Raw genomic sequence first — 18,722 nt, 5'->3', positions numbered from 1 at the left:
TACAGTCCTGGCACTTACAAGAAGATATTTACAACTTGACTTCATAATATAGTCCTTACACTTACAAGAAAATATTTACAACCTGCACTTACATGAAAATATTTACAAAATGCCTTCACTATGTACAGCACTGGGTGAGGCACACAGGCAGAGTGAGGCAGAGCGAGCATGAGGGGGGGAGCGAGTGAGTGTATAGCCTTGACCGCCTAGGGGATGGTAGAGGAGCAGTTACCTTACATGCCTGCCAATTTTTATCCGGGAATCTTGAAAAATGCGGTCACAGTGAAGTTTTTTATTTTAGACCATTTTAAAATGGCACTGGCACTGAGCATGCAATTACGTCAGACCGTTTTAAAAAACAGCACTGGCACGGGGCAGGTTAAATAAAAAAGATCACCAACCCTGCATATTAACTTGTTTATCGATTATGATTTCTGTTTTTAGCAGTGAGAAAAATTACATAGGTGATGTTTGGATAAATATGGACCTGTAATTCTTATAGTGAATTATGTTCTTTATGTGGTTGCTTTGTGATTATAAGTATTTCATATAGTATGTGAAAATTGGTACCTCTTGTTTTATATAAAGTCAATACCAGTTTCAGATGCAAAGAATATGCATAACAGCTCTCATACAAAACTTTTCATTTGTACAGTATGTTGTAAGTCTGCAACTAAGTTTCAACAACCAGTGATATGGTGAGGTTTCCCCATGAGAAATTATATCTTCTTTCTCCTACCTTCACTCTCCCCTCTTCCCTAGTTGAATATACCTGGCTGTCTCCCTGCTAAATGGGCTAAGAATAACATTTTAGAGGTGACATTTGTGGCATTTAAATATAGTTTTTAGCAAGGGTTAATCATAAGCTACATTAGCACTTTATGTTAGTTTTTTTCTTTGTTCCCAAATTCCTCAGTAATCCTTTCCCTAGTAGTCCAACCCAACCTGACCTAACCATACCTCTTAAGGTAGATCTTACCTTAACAACTTAATGAAACCTAACCCCAGCGGATCAACAAAACCAAAATGTAACACACCCAAGCAGATTAACCTAACCATCTCTAACAGCTTAATTACCAAGCTGTGATAGACTCACCAAATCAACCCTAACGGTGTAATCTAATCAGACATCCTAACCTAACATAGCATAACTTGGCCTTCCCTGTAACATAAAGCCCAACTTGACTGTAGTATACAGTAGTTAAAATATAATCCCTCCTTGACAGATTTGAGTAAGTTGTTAGGTTAGGTTATCAGTGAAAGCACTAAGGTATTCCATCTCCAGACAATTTAATTCAACCGAGTGAAAATTCTAGCAGCCAGTGAATAACAGTTTCATTGTTATGGATGCACTTACTGTAGGTATAATTGCATTCTGGCTAACACCAGTTGATGTAGTTTAGCTGCATCAGTGACTTATTTGAAGTCATTTTTGTGTAAGTCAAATGAAAGAGAAGGAGAAGAAGAAGAAGATTAAAGAAGAAAAAAGAAGATGGCTGACTATTATTGCCTCATGACTGCATGAAGGTCATTATGTTAGAAGTCAGTTTTTGCTAAGACTGAATATCCCCCTAAAATATGAATCATAAGCAGTCAGTATTACATTAAGATCCCCATTTGTACTGCTGGGTGAACAGGGGCAAGGGGGAAAGGAAAATTTTGTCTTAGAGTCTGAGCAGCCAGAGAATGACCAAAGTGTTGATCTTTCATGTAATCCCCTTTAAATCCCTCTACCCTTGACAGGTTTGAGTGAGTGGGAGGTGATGCTGAGTAGGTATGCGAGTGAGACCAATGCGCAAGAGAAGGCCAAGCTCATAGGGGGTCTTACCAGCACTAAAGAGGATTGGATTGCACAGAGGTAAGTACAAAGAGGATTAGAGAGGGTATAGGGAGATTAAGTAGGGATAGAAAAGGATTAGGGAAGATAGAGAGAGATTAAATAGGGATAGAAAAGTATTGGGGAGAATAGAGGGAGATTAAATAGGGACAGAAAAGTATTGAGGAGGATATAAGGAGACTGGGAAGCTGACTGAGGAAGAGAAATGAAGGTTATGTAGAGTAAAGAAGATAGGGATTTTAGAAGAGACTTAAGGAGGATTGGGGAGGACAGAAGAGGATTGGTGGGAATAGAGTGTAATGAAATTAAATGTTTGGGAAGAGGAACAGGGAGGATAGAAGATTTCAGTGTAGAATGTAGGGGGAGGCAGTGACTGAATCATTAATGAGGTGGCCTGTAGTTCTAATGCACCTAGGTTCAAATCCTGGCTGGGGCAGGGAACAGTTTAGGGATTTGAATTTCATTAAAGCAGACTTTACTGATCTACCAGAAGACCCGCCAACATGTCATCAAAATTCTCCCACTAATACCAATACACCAGTCCTGTATGACACAGCCCTAGCGTGTATTCATTATGGATGGTGGGTGTTTGTGCTGGTAGTGACTTGTGGAGATGTATGGTATGTACAAGGACTACTTGGCCCTGGGAACAGGCTGTGAAGCCTATGCCCAGAATTGGACACACACCAAAAAAAAAAATAAAAAAATAAAAAAAAATAAATAAATAAATAAATGATAAGCTAGAAGAGGACTGGGGAGGATAGAAGTGATTTGAGGTAGATGGAAGGGAGCTGGGGAGGACAGAAAAGGATTGGGTGGAAATAAAAAAAATTACCCGGGGAGTATAAAAGGGGATTGGGAATTGTGAACAGAACTGGGAGGTAGAAGCTGATCGGTTGGGTATGGAAAAGGATTAAGGAAAAGAGAAGGGACTTAGGTGGTGGGAGGAGTGGGGAGGATAAAAGGAGATTCAGGAGGGTAGAAGGAGATTGGGTAGATGGAAAGGGATTGGCAAGGATAGAAGGGGAATGGCAGAGGTAGATGGAGAATGGAAGTGAAGAAAGGAATTAGGAAGGGTTGAAAGAGATTGGGGAAGGTAAAAGAGAATTGGAGGACTATAAAGGCTAGAACTACTGGTAACTTATGCTTCCTAATGACTTCTGTTCCCACACACATACAAACAATCCCAGTTACCCCTTCAACACACTCTTTTGCTCTTTTGTTTCCAGCTTTGGGTATAGACTTGACAGTCCTTTCTCTGAGGCTTAGCACTCTTCTTATGTGTCATACACCACATGCATGAATCCATACTTAGGGTGTCATATCCACCTCATTCAGGACTGGTTTGACAGTATTAGCGGGGTATTTTTACAATATGTTTGTAAGTCTTGTGGAAGATGATTAGTTAAGACCACTTTAACTTTCAGACTGAGGATGTAGTTTTTGTATTGTTTTTACCACCCTTCAAGCAAGTTTATTTAGCTAAGAGAAAGTTTTTAAGCTGCAGGAATTAACTCTGTCAGTATTGTATTAAGGTATTATAATCAAGTAACAGCTATAATAAATAAAAAATTACATCCTTAGGCTGAAGCCATTAACATAATTCAAGCCCCCAAACTGTTCCCCGTATGTCTGGATTTGTTCGGGCCAGATTTTCAAGCTACTCTCCTGAGTGATTCATCTTATCTCTTTAGTTCAGAATTTCCTGTCATGTCATTTACAGATTTGTTTTATATGAATAATGTGTAAGAAAATATTGATGTGGCACACACAGAAATGTAAAGGTAAGGAAGACATGCTAGAAAGTCAAATTGGTGATAATACAGGCCTTCATGACCATTCTGACAGCAGTATACTACTGTACTTTATCCACTTCAGCACTTCCTAAAAGTATTTAAAAAACTACCACAACTTCCATAGCTGCCCACAGTGCACCATCTATGTCAACTACAACTATTACAATTACCACAAGTATCACGATCACAGGTTTCTGGTGCTGGCTTCTAATGAGAGCTTAGTGAGGAAGCAGGACTACTTTTCTGCCCTTAACAACATGGCTAAGAACCCATGGAACACGCACCTTGTCTGGACATACGTAAAGTAAGTTTAGTTGACATTAAGTTTTGTGTTAAGTGAGAAATTACCCATATGTCTTCCAAATCCCTGATTAGGCAAACCCCATTCTATCAGGAGGTTAGAGACCTTGGACTAGGTATTTCTGTCCAGATATAAGGCAAGAGTCATTTCCAGTTCCTTGGCTAGCATTATGAGCAGAATGAACCCCAAAACTCTCTTTGGAATTTGACCCATAAATACAGTGGCTGGTTGCAGTGCTTCAGTCTCCTAAACCACCAGGAATCCGTGTTTTATTATATACACCCAGTACAAAAACTATTGCAATATTCCCTACTCATTGTAACACAATTGTTTTGTGAGAAAAAAAAAAAAATCTTTATAAGGTATTGCTAACCACTCATTTAATATCTCTTGGTCCAGGCTTTATTGTGTATGACCATTTGGCATGGAATCAGACAGGCTCTGAAAGTATCCCACATTTTAATCTTGCATCCCAATCTTCATGACTTTTATTAGGTGAGACACAGATGAGGTATGCCAAGAATTAAGGTTTTGTCCTTGGTGGTAGGTGGGGGTGCTCACCATCCACTCACATGATGTAGTGCTGCCTTGGGTGTCTGCCCTTTCCTCTCATACTTCCTTCCTCTTCTGTCTCTCTTTCCTTCATTCTTTCCACTTCCTTCTGCCTACGGGTGACTTTACGCTCCCTCTTCTGTCTTTCTTTCCTTCATTCTTTCCCCTTCCTTCTGGCTGTGGGTGACTCTACACTGAATGACAAGCCAAATGGTCTCCTGTACACCAGGAAACCATTTACTACACTGGGTGGTAATCATGTAACCAAATTATGGCGCCTGGTGGTTTAGTGGGTAATTAAGGTACCCCAATCAGATTGAGCCTGTGTAGGTTTATTTTAGAGGGGTGGTTGGGGTTTGTTGCTCATGTAATGACACTCAGGGATGAGTGAGGCTGGTCAGATGTAAGGACTGACTTGCCTAACCCCGGGCTTCTCCGCTTTTCATGGGGCAACATAGGATTGGATGATGGATGATTTCATGTATGACCAAGCATTTTCAGTTGGAATCAGGTTGTGGCTGTTCTCCAACTGTTACGTACTGGGCTATGAATATTGTTATCAGTTAAACATTTGAGCACTTATTAGACCAGTGACATAATGCACCTTCCTGCATAAAGGTGTTACAACCATGAATGTTATAAACTGCATGTAAAAGGTGTTCTGACACATGCAAGTACCAGTCACTGTTCATGAAAACATTCTATGGGAGGAAACATAAGCTACTTCCCTGCATAACACAACTAAAAGAGCCCCAGATCATAAAATGGTTCTGGTGTTTTATAATTTTCCCGGTGAACTGATGTTTGTATCTACTGACTCCATGAACTCCTTCCCCTAACACGACTCACCTTAGCACACTGGAGTAAGCTCTCATCACATCATATGATGTATCCATTGTTCTGGTGTCCAGGGATAATATATGAGGGTAAGTTCTAGATGAGCCTGTGCATTTTTGCTGCCAACATGGGAACAGGCCAGTTCATCTCGTGTTAGAGATCATGTTGAGTGATGTGATGTGATACTTTCCCAGGATATCACAGTGGTTTGTTTACAGTTCTGTTGCTGTCATGCTAGGGTCTTGAGTATTTCCTGCCCCAAAAGAGTTTTTAAGACCTTAGAAGCTTTGTGTGATCAACCAGGACATGGATTTAATGGGAGGAATTGAACAACTGACAGGCCAATTAAGGTAAACTTTAGTTTGCAGTGTTGCATGCACAGTCTGGCAGTTTCTTTAATAGGGACCTTTTCCTCTTGTAAAGTGAGGAATCTCAACTTTTCCTCATGTGACATGCTCTTTGCAGGCATCTTGAAGAAGGACTGGGAAAAATTAGGGGGTCCACAAAAAAGTATGTTAAAAACCAGGTCGACAGGGCTGGAAACAGCGCACATGCACCCTCCTGTGATGGGAGCTCCATGAGCACTAAAGGCATTTGGCAGACTGTGTGTGAGAGTGGATCCAGGAGAATTACCAAGTACAGTCAGACATCAATTTGTGAATTTCAGAGGTAGGAAAAGGCAAAAAAAATCACTCAAAACTTTGGCCCTGTCCTAGAGATATGAGTGTTGCAGCGCTTTTTGAGGTGGATAAGGTACAAGTTGGGCCAACACTATGAGGCACTTTGCTGCTGTGTTCATCTATAACGTGGCCTTTGATCCTATGGTGGGTTATTCACCCAATATCCTGGGTTATAAGGCTGCTTCATCATCCAGGTTACCACAGTTACCTCAGTTAGGTGTTACCCTAGGTACTCATTTTACCTGCCAATCCACTAGGGATGGATGGACACCATAAAAATGCCCTCCTGGGTTACAGGAAACATTTTGGCTTGTCACACAGAGTAGTCACCTGAAGGTTGCACTACATTGAGTAGATAGTGGGTAGCCACACTTTGTGTCAGTTTGCCAAACTTAGACAGCTCTCTGAAGCTGGGGAGAGACACCTTCATGTGGTAGCACTAATGAAACTGGGCAGCTCCAATGCCTAGTTGTACAGGTGTCTCTCAGCTTTCCCCTTTTCCCCTGAAAGGAGGATGTTGGGTTTGCTGGAGAAGGACAGCTTCATCCTACAGTTCACTGGGTTCATATTCAGATGAGCCTAGTGCCACGGCAGCAGCATTAGACAATCCTCTACTTTAAGTGAGCATATTCTAAGGTAATTGAGATAGCTCATGCATACCTTGTCCCATACTGATCAGGTCTCACTGGGATGAATTGGTATCTCGCTTCACCCTGAACAACCGGTATTTGGGCCGTATGGTGAAGTATGTATGTACCAGGTTTACATCACAGGCACACCTACAGGATGTGAGTATTAATTGTTTGTCTTTCTGTTGATATGGCCATTTGTGTGCCTGTCTTTGTCTACATCCATTCTTCTGTATTTGTTGATGAAGATTGTATTATTTATGATTAATGTCACATTTACTGTAATTGTGCAAGAATGTTTTGAACACTAGTGAATTCCTTTTGAAGAACTGGCACTTTAGAGAAATAAAATCCAGATTAATATTGCTATTACTCACATAACGTTGCCAATTGCAGCCTATGTTCATTTAGTCCACCATCATTTGTTTATTTTTCAGAACTTTGAAATAAACTAAAATGCATGAATAAAGAAGTATGTGGTAAGGCTTTAAGAAAATGGACTTAGCTCCATCAGTTTGATTACAGAAAATAAACTATTGAGGGGTAAGTAAAATAATTTTGCATAAACAATATTTTTGGGAACTTTGAAACCAAAAAATTTTATGCATAATCTTGAGTCTTAGGGAGTGTTCCTGCAAAGTTTTATCAAAACTAGTCCACACATCTAGGAGGAGTAACTGGATAAACCCTTAACCCCTTCGCCACGAGTGTGACTAATCTTGGGTAATACTGTGTACGAGGCTCCCCCCACCTCGTTCCCCTACACTACTTTTCCAGGGAAAAGCTGCTATCTTGCGAAAATAGCTATGGTGTTTTGTATGTTTGTGTATACGTGTGTATGTGAGAATTTGTGTTTAAGACTGAATCTGTCACTGGTCGTGCTTGTTGTAAAAATAATATAAATCGAAAAATGTTTTTGAGTAGGTTTATAAAAATTACAGTGCAGTGAAAGAATATATATATATATATATATATATATATATATATATATATATATTTTTTATGTGTCCGACTCTGGGCAAAGGCTTCAGGGCCTATATCTCGGGGGCAGTAGCCTATCCCAAGGCCCAGTAATCCTCCTACATCTCCACATGTCACCACTTCGGCACTAACACCCACCGTCCATATTGAATACATGCTAGGGCTGTCTCATACAGGACTGGTGTATTGGTATTAGCGGGGGTATTTTTACGACATGTCGGCGGATCATCTGGTAGATCAGGAAAGTCCGTTTTTTATGAAATTCAAATCCTTAAACTGTTCCCTGCCCCAGCCGGGATTCAAACCTGCGTCCATCAGGACTGCAGGCCGCCTCTACCGATTCAGCCACCGCCTCCCCCAGTAGTATGTATGTATGTATTAATTAAATGTACATACCTATTAGAAATGTTTCCTTTGAACTCAGATTTAGGCCTACATTTTCTTGGCCTTCACACCCCTGCTTGGCCCAGGCTGTGGCATATCCTGGCTGTGCAACTGACGATACTGTACAACATACTTCTGCTCCAGTGCATGTAATTTCGGGGCAGTTTCATTATTCCCATTGAAACATTCATTCATTCATTGCCAGATGCCATGTATCCCAAACAGGGTGGCCAAGGCTTAGAGTTAATTGTTTTACAGGGAGGGGCACTACTCCTCCACCAACCCCACTGACACGTAGGGAGAACGTTATGCCAACAGCATCTGGTGTTCCCAGGCGGTCACCCATCCACGTAAAAAGGCTGATAAAAGTGTACATATCACTTTTTGAAACTGGATGCCAAAAAATACTGTTTACTTTACGTCTTTTCTGTGGGTGTTCACTGAAAAATGTATTTGTCTTCAGATTTGCCCACTCACATATTTGCTTCACTACATCTGCATCAAAAAATAGCTTGAAAGAGTCCAAAGGCAGCACAATTCAGATTTGCTGATCGCCGAGTTCAGCCCGAAAAACTCAGTCGTAAATTCAGGCACGTCGTGGGGACTTGTATCAGCAAATATGTTGCTTATCAACCACCAGCCACCTTTGATTTCTTTTTCATGAATATCATCAAATTCATCATTTTCAAGTTCTTCACTCTACGAGTCATCAATATCCGAGTCTTGAGCCAACAGTTTGATAGTCCTCATCACTTGAGGAATCGCAAGATTCCTCAAGAATACGCTGTGATTCGGCAAAATTCATCATGGAGAGAACGACAATACACTCTCCTACGACACACAGTCAAGACTGCTCCTGGCGGCATGCAGAGCTACTGTCCAACACGCCATCAGTCACCTGCCCTCCCATATATATTGGGATTGGCTGAAAAAAAAGTGGGTGGAGCTTATTTTATCCTCAGTAACATATACGAGCCAATATGTAAGGCCCTAGCACAATAAACTAAACCCTTTGCTGTCTCCTTTGGTGGCATTGATATATGATGACACAGAGGCGTCGTAGTGTGCACGCACCGGAGGGTTATGACGATGTATGAGCATCATCGTGGCAAAGGGGTTAAACAGATCAGTAATGGTCCATTATTATAGTTATAATTGTTATTATTATTATTATTATTTTTATTATTACTTTTATTTTGTGGTCAGTGGGGGCACTCACCATCCACTCACTCGATGTCATGCTGCTCTCGGGTGTCTGCCCTTTCCTCTTCTCCATCCTTCTTCCCTTCCATCCTCGTCTGTCTTCCTTCCTTCATTCATTCCTCGTCCTTCTGCCTACGGGTGACTATACACTCGCTCTTCTGCCTTTCCTTCCTTCATTCTTTCCTCTTCCTTCTGCCTGTAGGTGACTCTACACTGAGTGACAAGCCAAATGGTTTCCTGTACACCAGGAAACCATTTACGCTGGGTGGTAACCTTATAACCAAATTTTGGCACCTGGTGGTTTAGTGGGTAATTGTTGCACTCCAATCAGATTGAGCTGGTGAAGGTTTATATCCAAGGGATGGCTAGGGTTTATTGCTCACATAATGCCACTCAGGGATGAGTGAGGCTGGTCACTTTCATCTTAAATGTCGGGACCAACTGCCTAGCCCCAGGCTTCTATGCTCCTTATGGGGCAACGTTGGATTGGATGATGGATGGATGGATTACTATTATTATTATTATTATTATTATTATTATTATCATTTCATGTCTGTATCTGCATTTATCTGTTGTTTCCCCACACAAATTCACATAAGTAGTCTTTACCCACTTGATACTCTTCCTATTATTAACCCATGGATTGCGCAATTACCTTTTTTTATCCCACCCCATGTTGCACAAAAGACGAAGGAAAAAATTTTCCTTTTAAGTTTTATTATAAACTTGAGAAACATCCAAGGCATCACCTGGTGAAAAGAAAAAATCTCTGTCTCCGTCTTTGCATAGGGCCATGTGTAAGTTTACATACGGGAGTAGAAAAAATGAAAAAAAAAAAAATTGTTTGTGTTTATTATAAACTTGAAGGTAAACATACAGGGCATCATCTAGTGAAAAGAAAAAAATCTCTCTCGCTCCGTCTTTGCGTGGCGCTATGCATAAGTTTGCGTATGGGCCGGGTTGTTTATGGTGATGCACAGGCAGCACAGCCCGAGCTGTGGCTTGCAATGCAATGCTACCCAGTCTGAGCTGTGGCTTGCAATCCACAGGTTAATATATACCAGTATATATATATATATATATATATATATACAGTATATATATATATATATATATATATATATATATACAGTATATATATATATATATATATATATATATATATACAGTATATATATATATATATATATATATATATATACAGTAAAAGCTTGATATAACGGAATATTTCAGCCAACCCCTATTTCGTTTTATCAAATATTCCGCTTTTTCAAGCTTCCGTTCCAAAACCATAAATGGAATGGAATTTTCTGGGAATTTGCGATTTTTCCCATATTTCTTCCCTAACTCATGACCTGAAGCCTATACACAGTTGTCACTAAATAGCTTCTTTTGCTACACACACACATGCTGCCTATGCTAGTCGTAATGATACACACAGAGCAGTCAGAACCCACAATAATAATAATAATAATAATAATACAGTAATAGTAATAAATAAAACAGTAAAAAACCCACCTCCAAATGGGGGGGATATGACTTGTTTGTAGAATTATGCCTGACACAGCCCCTCAAACATGTGTCAGGTGTGATGCTTCCCTGTTCACTGTCTGAGTCCCCCTCCATCAGCACTGGGGGAGGCACTGGGGTGATGGTGGGGCTGGGGATCATCAGGGATGGTGTCAGTGATGGGGTCACGGGCAGTGTCCCTTTGGTAGAGGTCGAAGGAAAGGAAACATCGGATTCTGTGGAGGGGAGGCTGCTGGTGGATGGTAATGAAATATCTGAAGTCCAGCTTTCCTTCCTTTCCCTAGGCTGACGTGACGTTGATGGCTTAAAGAAGTCCTTGATCTTTGTCTGCTGTGGCTCGTACAGTTCCCTTTGTATTTTCTTTATTTTTGTTCTCATCTCCCTCAGATGGGGGTAGAAGCTCTGGAGATCCTCGTAGTTCGAGTCGAGGATGTAGTCCAGCAGAGCGTCTACACAATCTGAGGCATGGGCGGCTCTTTTCTTTGGATTGGTGAACTCCGTCACGTCTTTGTCGGGTGTAGACTCCTCTGCTGTCACTTCGGCCACAATCTCGTCCTCGGTCTGCATGTGGAAGCCAGGGTCACCAGCATCAAGGTTCAGCCACTCCTTGATCTCCTCCATCTCCACCTCAGCTTCTCCTGCACACTGAAAGGCTTGCCTGCATTCCTCTGCAGTGAACCCTTCGAAGTTGGCATCCTCATCCTCTACCCTCTGAGTGCGTCCCTCTTCCCGAACAAGGCATTCTACCCATGAATGATTGTTCTGTTTGATATGGTGTCCCAGGCTTTTTGGATGTTGATCCCCTTATCATGCATGCTGTACTTCTTCCATGCCTCCACACTCCTCCTTCCCCTTGTATCTTCCTCTCCTGCCTCAGGCTCCATCTCCACCACCAGGATATCCTCCAGCATTAGCCTTCTGTAATGCCTCTTGAAGGTATTGATGATACCCTGGTCCATGGGCTCTAGATGGAAGTAGTGTTGGCAGGGAGGAACATGGTCTGAATCTGCCCGTTGTGCATCACTAGGATCTCCTCTGAAGGGTGCACTGGGGCCTGATCTAGGAGGAGGAGAGCCTTAACCTGCCCCAGCCACACATTGTGCACACACATCTGATAGTTCTTCACAGACTCAAGAAATTTAGTGAAGAATCAAGACCTGGTTATGGTGCCTGTAAACCAGGCCTTGGTGTTACTATCATAGTTCACGGACAGATTGTCCATAATGGGTCGCATCGCACGTGGTTGCTTTGCGGTCCCTACCACCATTGGCCACAGTCTATGGGTTGCATCTGAGTTTGAACACAGCAACACTGACACTCGAGCCTTACTTTGTTTGTGGCCTGGGACACTGGACTGGCTTCTTGAGGCAAGTGTGCTGTCTGGCAGTGCCTTCCAAAAAAGGCCAGTCTCATCAGCATTATAAATCTGCCAAGGCTTAAAGTCAGTTTTACTTTGTATTGCTTTTATTTTTTCTATGAATGGTTGCACACTCATGACGTCAGCACTGCAACGCTCACCCACTACCTTCTTATGCACGATGTTGTGCCGCATTGAAAAGTTAGATATCCAGCCATCACTCGCATGGAAATCTTCTATTTCTAGTTTTTCAGCAAACCTTAAAGCAGCATTCTTTATCTCAGGCCCTCGCATACCCTGGGCTCTCTTCTGCTGGTACCACCTAAATACAGCCTCCTCAGGTTTTTCATATTTTGGCTTCTTCATAGACCGCCTTTCCAAAAATGCTGATTTCTTAGAAAAACTAGCACACGCATCTGGCAGCACTTTCGATTTCTTGATTTCTTCTTTATGCTTGCGAATCTCATACACTTGCGTTTTCTTGACCCCATAGTCGGTCATGATCGTCTTCACTGGTATACCATGCTCAGTTTTCGAGATTATTTCTAATTTCTGGCCCAGAGAAAGCCTCACCTTTTCCTTTTTTTCCTGCACTTTAGGGATGGCAAACAATTGGTTTGCTTATTTTCTACAGAAAAGGCACAAAAAGTTTGTAATGCCAAGGTAATCATGCACACTTGGAGAGAAGCTTTGAATTGTGCTGGGGTTGCTGGTAGAGTGCGGCGAAGTGAGCGGCCTCACCCGGCCCGCGACAAAGCCCCGCACCTCGTGATCAACCGGAAACATTCTGGTGCATCGCAATTTTTCCACAGCCACGGAAAAACTGGCTTGTTTCTGTTATGGAAACCCGACACTTCATGACAGAATGGAAAACTTCCGGAATATTACGAGTAGCTTACGGAAAATAATCATTTCGTTTTTTCAAGCTTCCGTTTTATCCCGCATTCGTTATAGCAAGCTTTTACTGTATATACTGTATATATATATATATATATATATATATATATGAGGCATCTAGAAGCAAAGGGGCATCGGCGCCAAAATGTACTTTTGAGTTATGACGCTTTAAAGTTATGTTTATGGCAACGTCATAACCAGAAGGCAATAAACAAACCTTTTATACATCAAAATGATCATCAGCCCCTATGCTCTACATGTAAAGCAAAAAAAAACAAAACAATAATAACCGTAACCACAAAATAGGCAGTAAACCAAACCCCCAATTTATAAGTGGGCATAATAACATATTGTAGGGATTTAAAAACATAGCAGAAAAACATCAACGAATCTATTAATGTACAAAACTTTATTAACTGAAGATTCCAGTTCACTTAATATTAATAAACGAATAATTATTACTGTAATTTCATGTTTTTGACAACTAAAACTGAAATCAATGCAGTTATTATTTTTCCTCTACCATAATAGATTGAAATAATAACACTAAAGAAAAAAAAGTAGTGTAGTGCTTAAGTAAATTGAGAAGGGGTAGTGGGGGGTTAAATGGTGGGGTCGTCATCTAGGAGATCGACATCCAACTCTGCCTCCTCGATGCCACGCCCCCTCCCGCTGTCTCCCCTCACCACTCTCTTTTCCTCCTCCTTTCTACCTTTTTCCACTTCTCCACACACTTCTGACACTTATGAGAGATTATAGGCACCACCTCCTCACTGTAACTAAGTGATGAACTCATCTTGTCACCCCCCCTTCAACCCCAATAACAACAGCTCATCTCGTCACCAATAATCCATGATAATGGGGTAAAAATCCAATACGTAATAATTATACACCTCAGTGAACACGGGAGGGAAGCCTCAACGGCACACCGGGCGGGCCACACGCTTGCTGATTGGCTGCTCTGGGGTAGTGGCAGAGAGTGAGAATGCTGATTGGTTTGGGCTGTGTGGCTTAGATGCCTGTCTGCTCTGATTTGTTCGCCCAGCAGCATGGACAAACCCACGTGACTTTGAGCCCCTCTACCACTGTCCAGAAGGCCGAATCTTGTGTGGCAACCAGTGCTGTCACTGAGAAGAGGGTTAAGCCTGTTGTCTCCACTACCTAACTCAAAACCAGTATATTGGTGGGGATGCCCCTTTGGTTCTAGACGCCTCATATATATGTATATATATATATATATATATATATATATATATATATACATATACATATATATATATATATATATATATATATATATATATATATCTCTATATATATATATATATACATATATATATATACAGTAATCCCCGTACTTTCCAGACACCCACTTTCCAGACACCCCACTTACCAAACATTGTGGGCCTAGACTTTCAGAACCCAAAAATGGCCAAAAAAAAGAAAAAAATCCCCCCAAAATTCTAATTTTTTCCCACCCGTAATTTGAAATTGCCGTGCAACACCGACCAGTTGTTACACCACAGACCCTTCACCTCTTCCTTCCTCCCCCCTCCCCCCTCCCCTGTCAGGGTTGCCACTTGGTATTTTTCATTACCAAATGTGGGCCAGTTTGGTAATGAAAAATTCGTTTGGTAATGAATCAGAATAATTCATTACCAAATGGATTTTTCACATGTATGAGGATACACAGGATGGAGATAGTGGATTGTTTGCTCTCTCTGATTAATCTGCTAGCCAACATAGTGTGAAAATAATCAACATGCTGTTAATTATAAGAAGAGTGATTGCATGTATTTCCACTTATATATATAATTAGTGAAGAATAAATACTAGCTTTATGAAAATGGTAATGAAATTTTAAATTTGGCTATGAAAATTGAAGAGTTTGGTAATGTGGCAGTTGCAATCTGGCAACTCTGTTTCCCTGTCATCAACAGTCACTGCTTAACTTCGATCGCGAGTGGATGCTTTTCACAGTGGATGCTACACGTGCTCGTTTTTTTTTTTTTTTTAATAAACGCGAATAAACCGCAATACCTCGCCAGTAAACCACACGGGAATTTACAGTGTTGTGCAGTGTTAAGAAATTAGAATTTAGAGTGCAAAGGATTAACCATGGAGTGCAAACTGGTGGTTGAAATTGGCGTGTTGCAAATAACAATGTTCAGTGTTAAACAGTTACAACTCACAGTGCAAAGAATTACTGTAAATGCAGCACAACACTGGATTACTGTATGTGCTTCAAGAGCATTTTCACCACTGCCAAAGCCTTAAGAAGGTGGCCACAGAAGTGCTGTAAGTACCCTGACTGAGGTACAGTCACTTGTACTTTCTCATTCTTTGGTTCCTTTTCATTTATTTCAAGCTTTTATGTCCATTATTGGTGTGAATAGGGTCTTAAATAGGTTTAAATAAGTGCTATGCATGTCTGGTAGGGAGTTACATAGGTGGCTTTCAGTGTTAGGCTGGGTTAGGGTCATAATTACCAGTCCAGCAGTCAGAGGCCCACCTTCCAGACGGGACCACTTTCCGGACATGCCTTTGGCTCTATTACATCAGATAGTAGAGGGATTACTGTCTGTATACATATATATATATATATATATGTGTGTGTGTGTGTGTGTGTGTGTGTGTGTGTGTGTGTGTGTGTGTGTGTGTGTGTGTGTGTGTGTGGAGAATGGAGAATGAAAGACTGACCAAGGGGGTGTATGTAGGTGAAGTGGAGGGAGGGGGAGACAAGATGAAGTGGAGGGATGGAGTTGAGAGGTATATGAGGGAGGGGGGAGTGAGTTGGGGGGAGGGCAGTCAAATGGTGGGCCAAGTACATTCACCATGTTCTGTAGCTTCACATAAACATATCCAATTGAGTCAGGCTGGATGCAGCCATGTTAAAAAGGGGTGCCAAATCCCTGACCATGCGCATCTCCTAACAACATTCATCCAGCCAGCTCGATCTCTTGTCAGTTCCCAAGCCTCACCACCTTCCAAACCTCTCTTCCTCACACACTCATCCACCATATCTCTCCACCTTCTCCTTCACCTACCTCACCTCCTCCCTCCCTCAGTTTTGCTCAGATATACCTTTTTCACCACTCTATTGTTATCCATTCTCTCCACATGACCATACCATCTCAGCACACTCTCTTCGATTTTGGTGTCCACCGACTTCCCCACTCCACATCTTTCATGAATGACATTATTTTGTATCCTATCCACTCTCTGTACACCACATACATTCCTCAGCAGTCCAACATCCACTGCTCTTACTCTTGCCTTTTGATTTTCGTGCCACACAATAGTCTCACATCCATATGTTAAAGTTGGCACTAACACTCCTTCATGTAAGCCTCGTGCAGCTGCAACACTCAAGCCTCTGTTTCTTATCAAGGCCTTCATTGCACCAGCTACTTTCCTTCTTGTGTTACACTACTTTCAACTTCTTTTGCACATTTTCCTCTCTTTTCTATCACTGTACCCAGGTATATATACATATATCTCTCTATCTATCTATTGCCAGACACCTTAATCCCATAAGGGGTGGCCACAAACAAATCACCTCCATGTCACCCTGCCCCCTGCCATTTCATTGCCCTGCTCCCAGGTCACACCCCTGTCTCTCGTATACATCTCCACTCCATCCTTCCATCTCATGCTTGGCCACCCCCTCCCTCTCCCCCCTTCCACCTCACTCACATACTGTACACTCTCCTCATCAGTCTCTCACTCTTCATCCTCACCACATGTCCAAACCACCTCAGTGTGTTTCTCCTAACACTTTCTATTACATCTGCATCCACACCACAATGCTCTTTCACTTCCTCATTTGTCAGTCTGTCTCTCCATGTGACTCCACATGCTTCTCTCAAATAACTCATTTCCACTGCTCTCACTATTGACTTCTGTCCCTCCAACAAGGTCCAAGTTTCACTTCCATATGTTAGAGTTGGTATCACAGTACTGTCATGTAGTAGCTTTTTCACTTCCATGCTCATTTCCTGTTTCTTATCACTACTTTCAAGGAACTAGCAACCTTTCTTCCCTGTTGCACCATTTCAAACACTTCATCCTCAAAACTTCTATCCTTACTCATCACACTACCGAAATACTTAAATGCACTCACATTTTCCATCTCCTCCTCATCCAGCATTACTGTACATTCACTGACTTCACATCTCTCAGAGACCATAACTTTACTCTTCCCTGCATTCACCTTTAGATTCCATTTTGTACACACTCTCATAAACTTGTTCAGCAGGCCTTGCAGCTCCCCTTCGTCATCGCTTAACAATGGAGTATCATCTGCAAACAACAGTACAGGTAGTTTCCAAACATTGCCCCCCCTCACTATGGCCACTCCAACATCCACCGCCCTACCTTGTATCTCTTTTATAACCCCATCTATATACAGATTGAATAATCAGATATTAAGGTTTGAAGACAAGCAATTTTCAGCAGTTTCCAAGAAATTGCCTGTAGTGAGGTGACAACTGCATTAAATATTGCCTGGCATGTGGGCGTTAAACTCAGTTGATGATCAGGATTCATCAGTTTAGAGAATTTATTTGACTGGTAACCTTGGAGATATATTGCTATGTATAAGGTTCATTGAGTTTTATAGAGCCACAGCATAGTTTTGAAGGTATGTGAGTGGCCCAGTTGCATCAGAGAACATGCCAACTCTAAGAGAATGTACTTTTTGACAGATTCATAACAAAAAAAACTTTGAGAGGGTCCCAGCACATCATCATCATCATTATCATCATCATCATCATCATCTTCATTATTTTTCTCATTGTTATCAACATCAGTGTCATTAAGCATCACCTAATATCATGAGCATACTGGAAAGCATTCCACATGGGTGCTGAAAGCATCTGTCCTGATCTCCAAATAACTGCAACTAAATATGCATAGCATACGAATATGAGTACATGTAAATGATAATTTATGTATACTCTTATGTTCAGTATCATCCAGCATCATTCACCATCCATGATTCATCCATCAGCCATCATTTAACATCATTCTGACCTCATTTTCTTAACTAAAGATATAAATTTTCATTTTATACCCAATCTCCTTCCATACCTCTTAATATTGTGGGCCCAGGATGTTTACCTTGTGGAATCCCCCCATCTGCAGTTTGGGGTACACCTTTGCAATCATCCACACTCTCCTCTCAGATCCGCGACTTCTTTGAGCGCGAGCCTAATGCAGGCTCTGGTGCGAGGGCAAGGCAGCAGGCATTGGAGGAGGTAGAATCTAATGTTCGCTGGATCAACACGCATGCATCAACATTATACTTGTGGTTCCGCAAGCAGGCACAGTAGAGGCACATTTATAAACAATAGTGGGTTATTTTGAAAGATCCTAACTCAAGAATGACTTTTGTATTTTAGTGATCCTACGTATAATATAGTTTTTTTTTTTTTTTTTAATGGTTCCACAAGCAAATTTAGTAGAATGTAGTTATAGATAGAGTGAGATTTTGAAAGGCTTTAGCCCAGGCTTTATTGTTCATACTTTTTTTTTTTTTCTTTTTTTTTTTAAAGGGAAGACATAGAAGAGGTAGCATGTTTCAACACTAAGTGCATTGCTTTGAGTTATGGATAAGTATTATTATGATCTGAGAGCTTTTTATCTCTTGTACCTTGTGGATGTTTTTAATTGCTGGCACAGTACTAACAGTTTTTATCACTAGGGGAGATGTCTGGTAGAAAAAGTATCATGTGCCA

The 18,722-nt window shown here is 41.3% G+C and overlaps 1 protein-coding gene across 1 annotated transcript in view; it reads left to right on the top strand.

The window, feature by feature from the left end:
- LOC145400495 (glutamyl aminopeptidase-like) overlaps positions 1-18,317 on the top strand; it is an 87,407-nt gene extending 69,090 nt beyond the window's left edge. Inside the window, exons 14-17 of the mRNA XM_080273039.1 lie at positions 1,744-1,858; positions 3,824-3,937; positions 6,683-6,791; positions 18,171-18,317. Coding sequence (XP_080129165.1) covers positions 1,744-1,858; positions 3,824-3,937; positions 6,683-6,791; positions 18,171-18,317 — 485 coding nt within the window. The remainder of the gene's footprint in view (positions 1-1,743; positions 1,859-3,823; positions 3,938-6,682; positions 6,792-18,170) is intronic.
- The last annotated feature ends 405 nt before the right edge of the window (positions 18,318-18,722 follow it).

The sequence above is a fragment of the Coenobita brevimanus genome, chromosome 1, assembly GCF_032717465.1.
Source record: "Coenobita brevimanus isolate Jiangsu-jjx chromosome 1, ASM3271746v2, whole genome shotgun sequence".
Lineage (NCBI taxonomy): Eukaryota > Metazoa > Arthropoda > Malacostraca > Decapoda > Coenobitidae > Coenobita > Coenobita brevimanus.
Note: the sequence above shows the minus strand (reverse complement) of the source record. Positions and strands in the feature narration are given on the sequence as shown.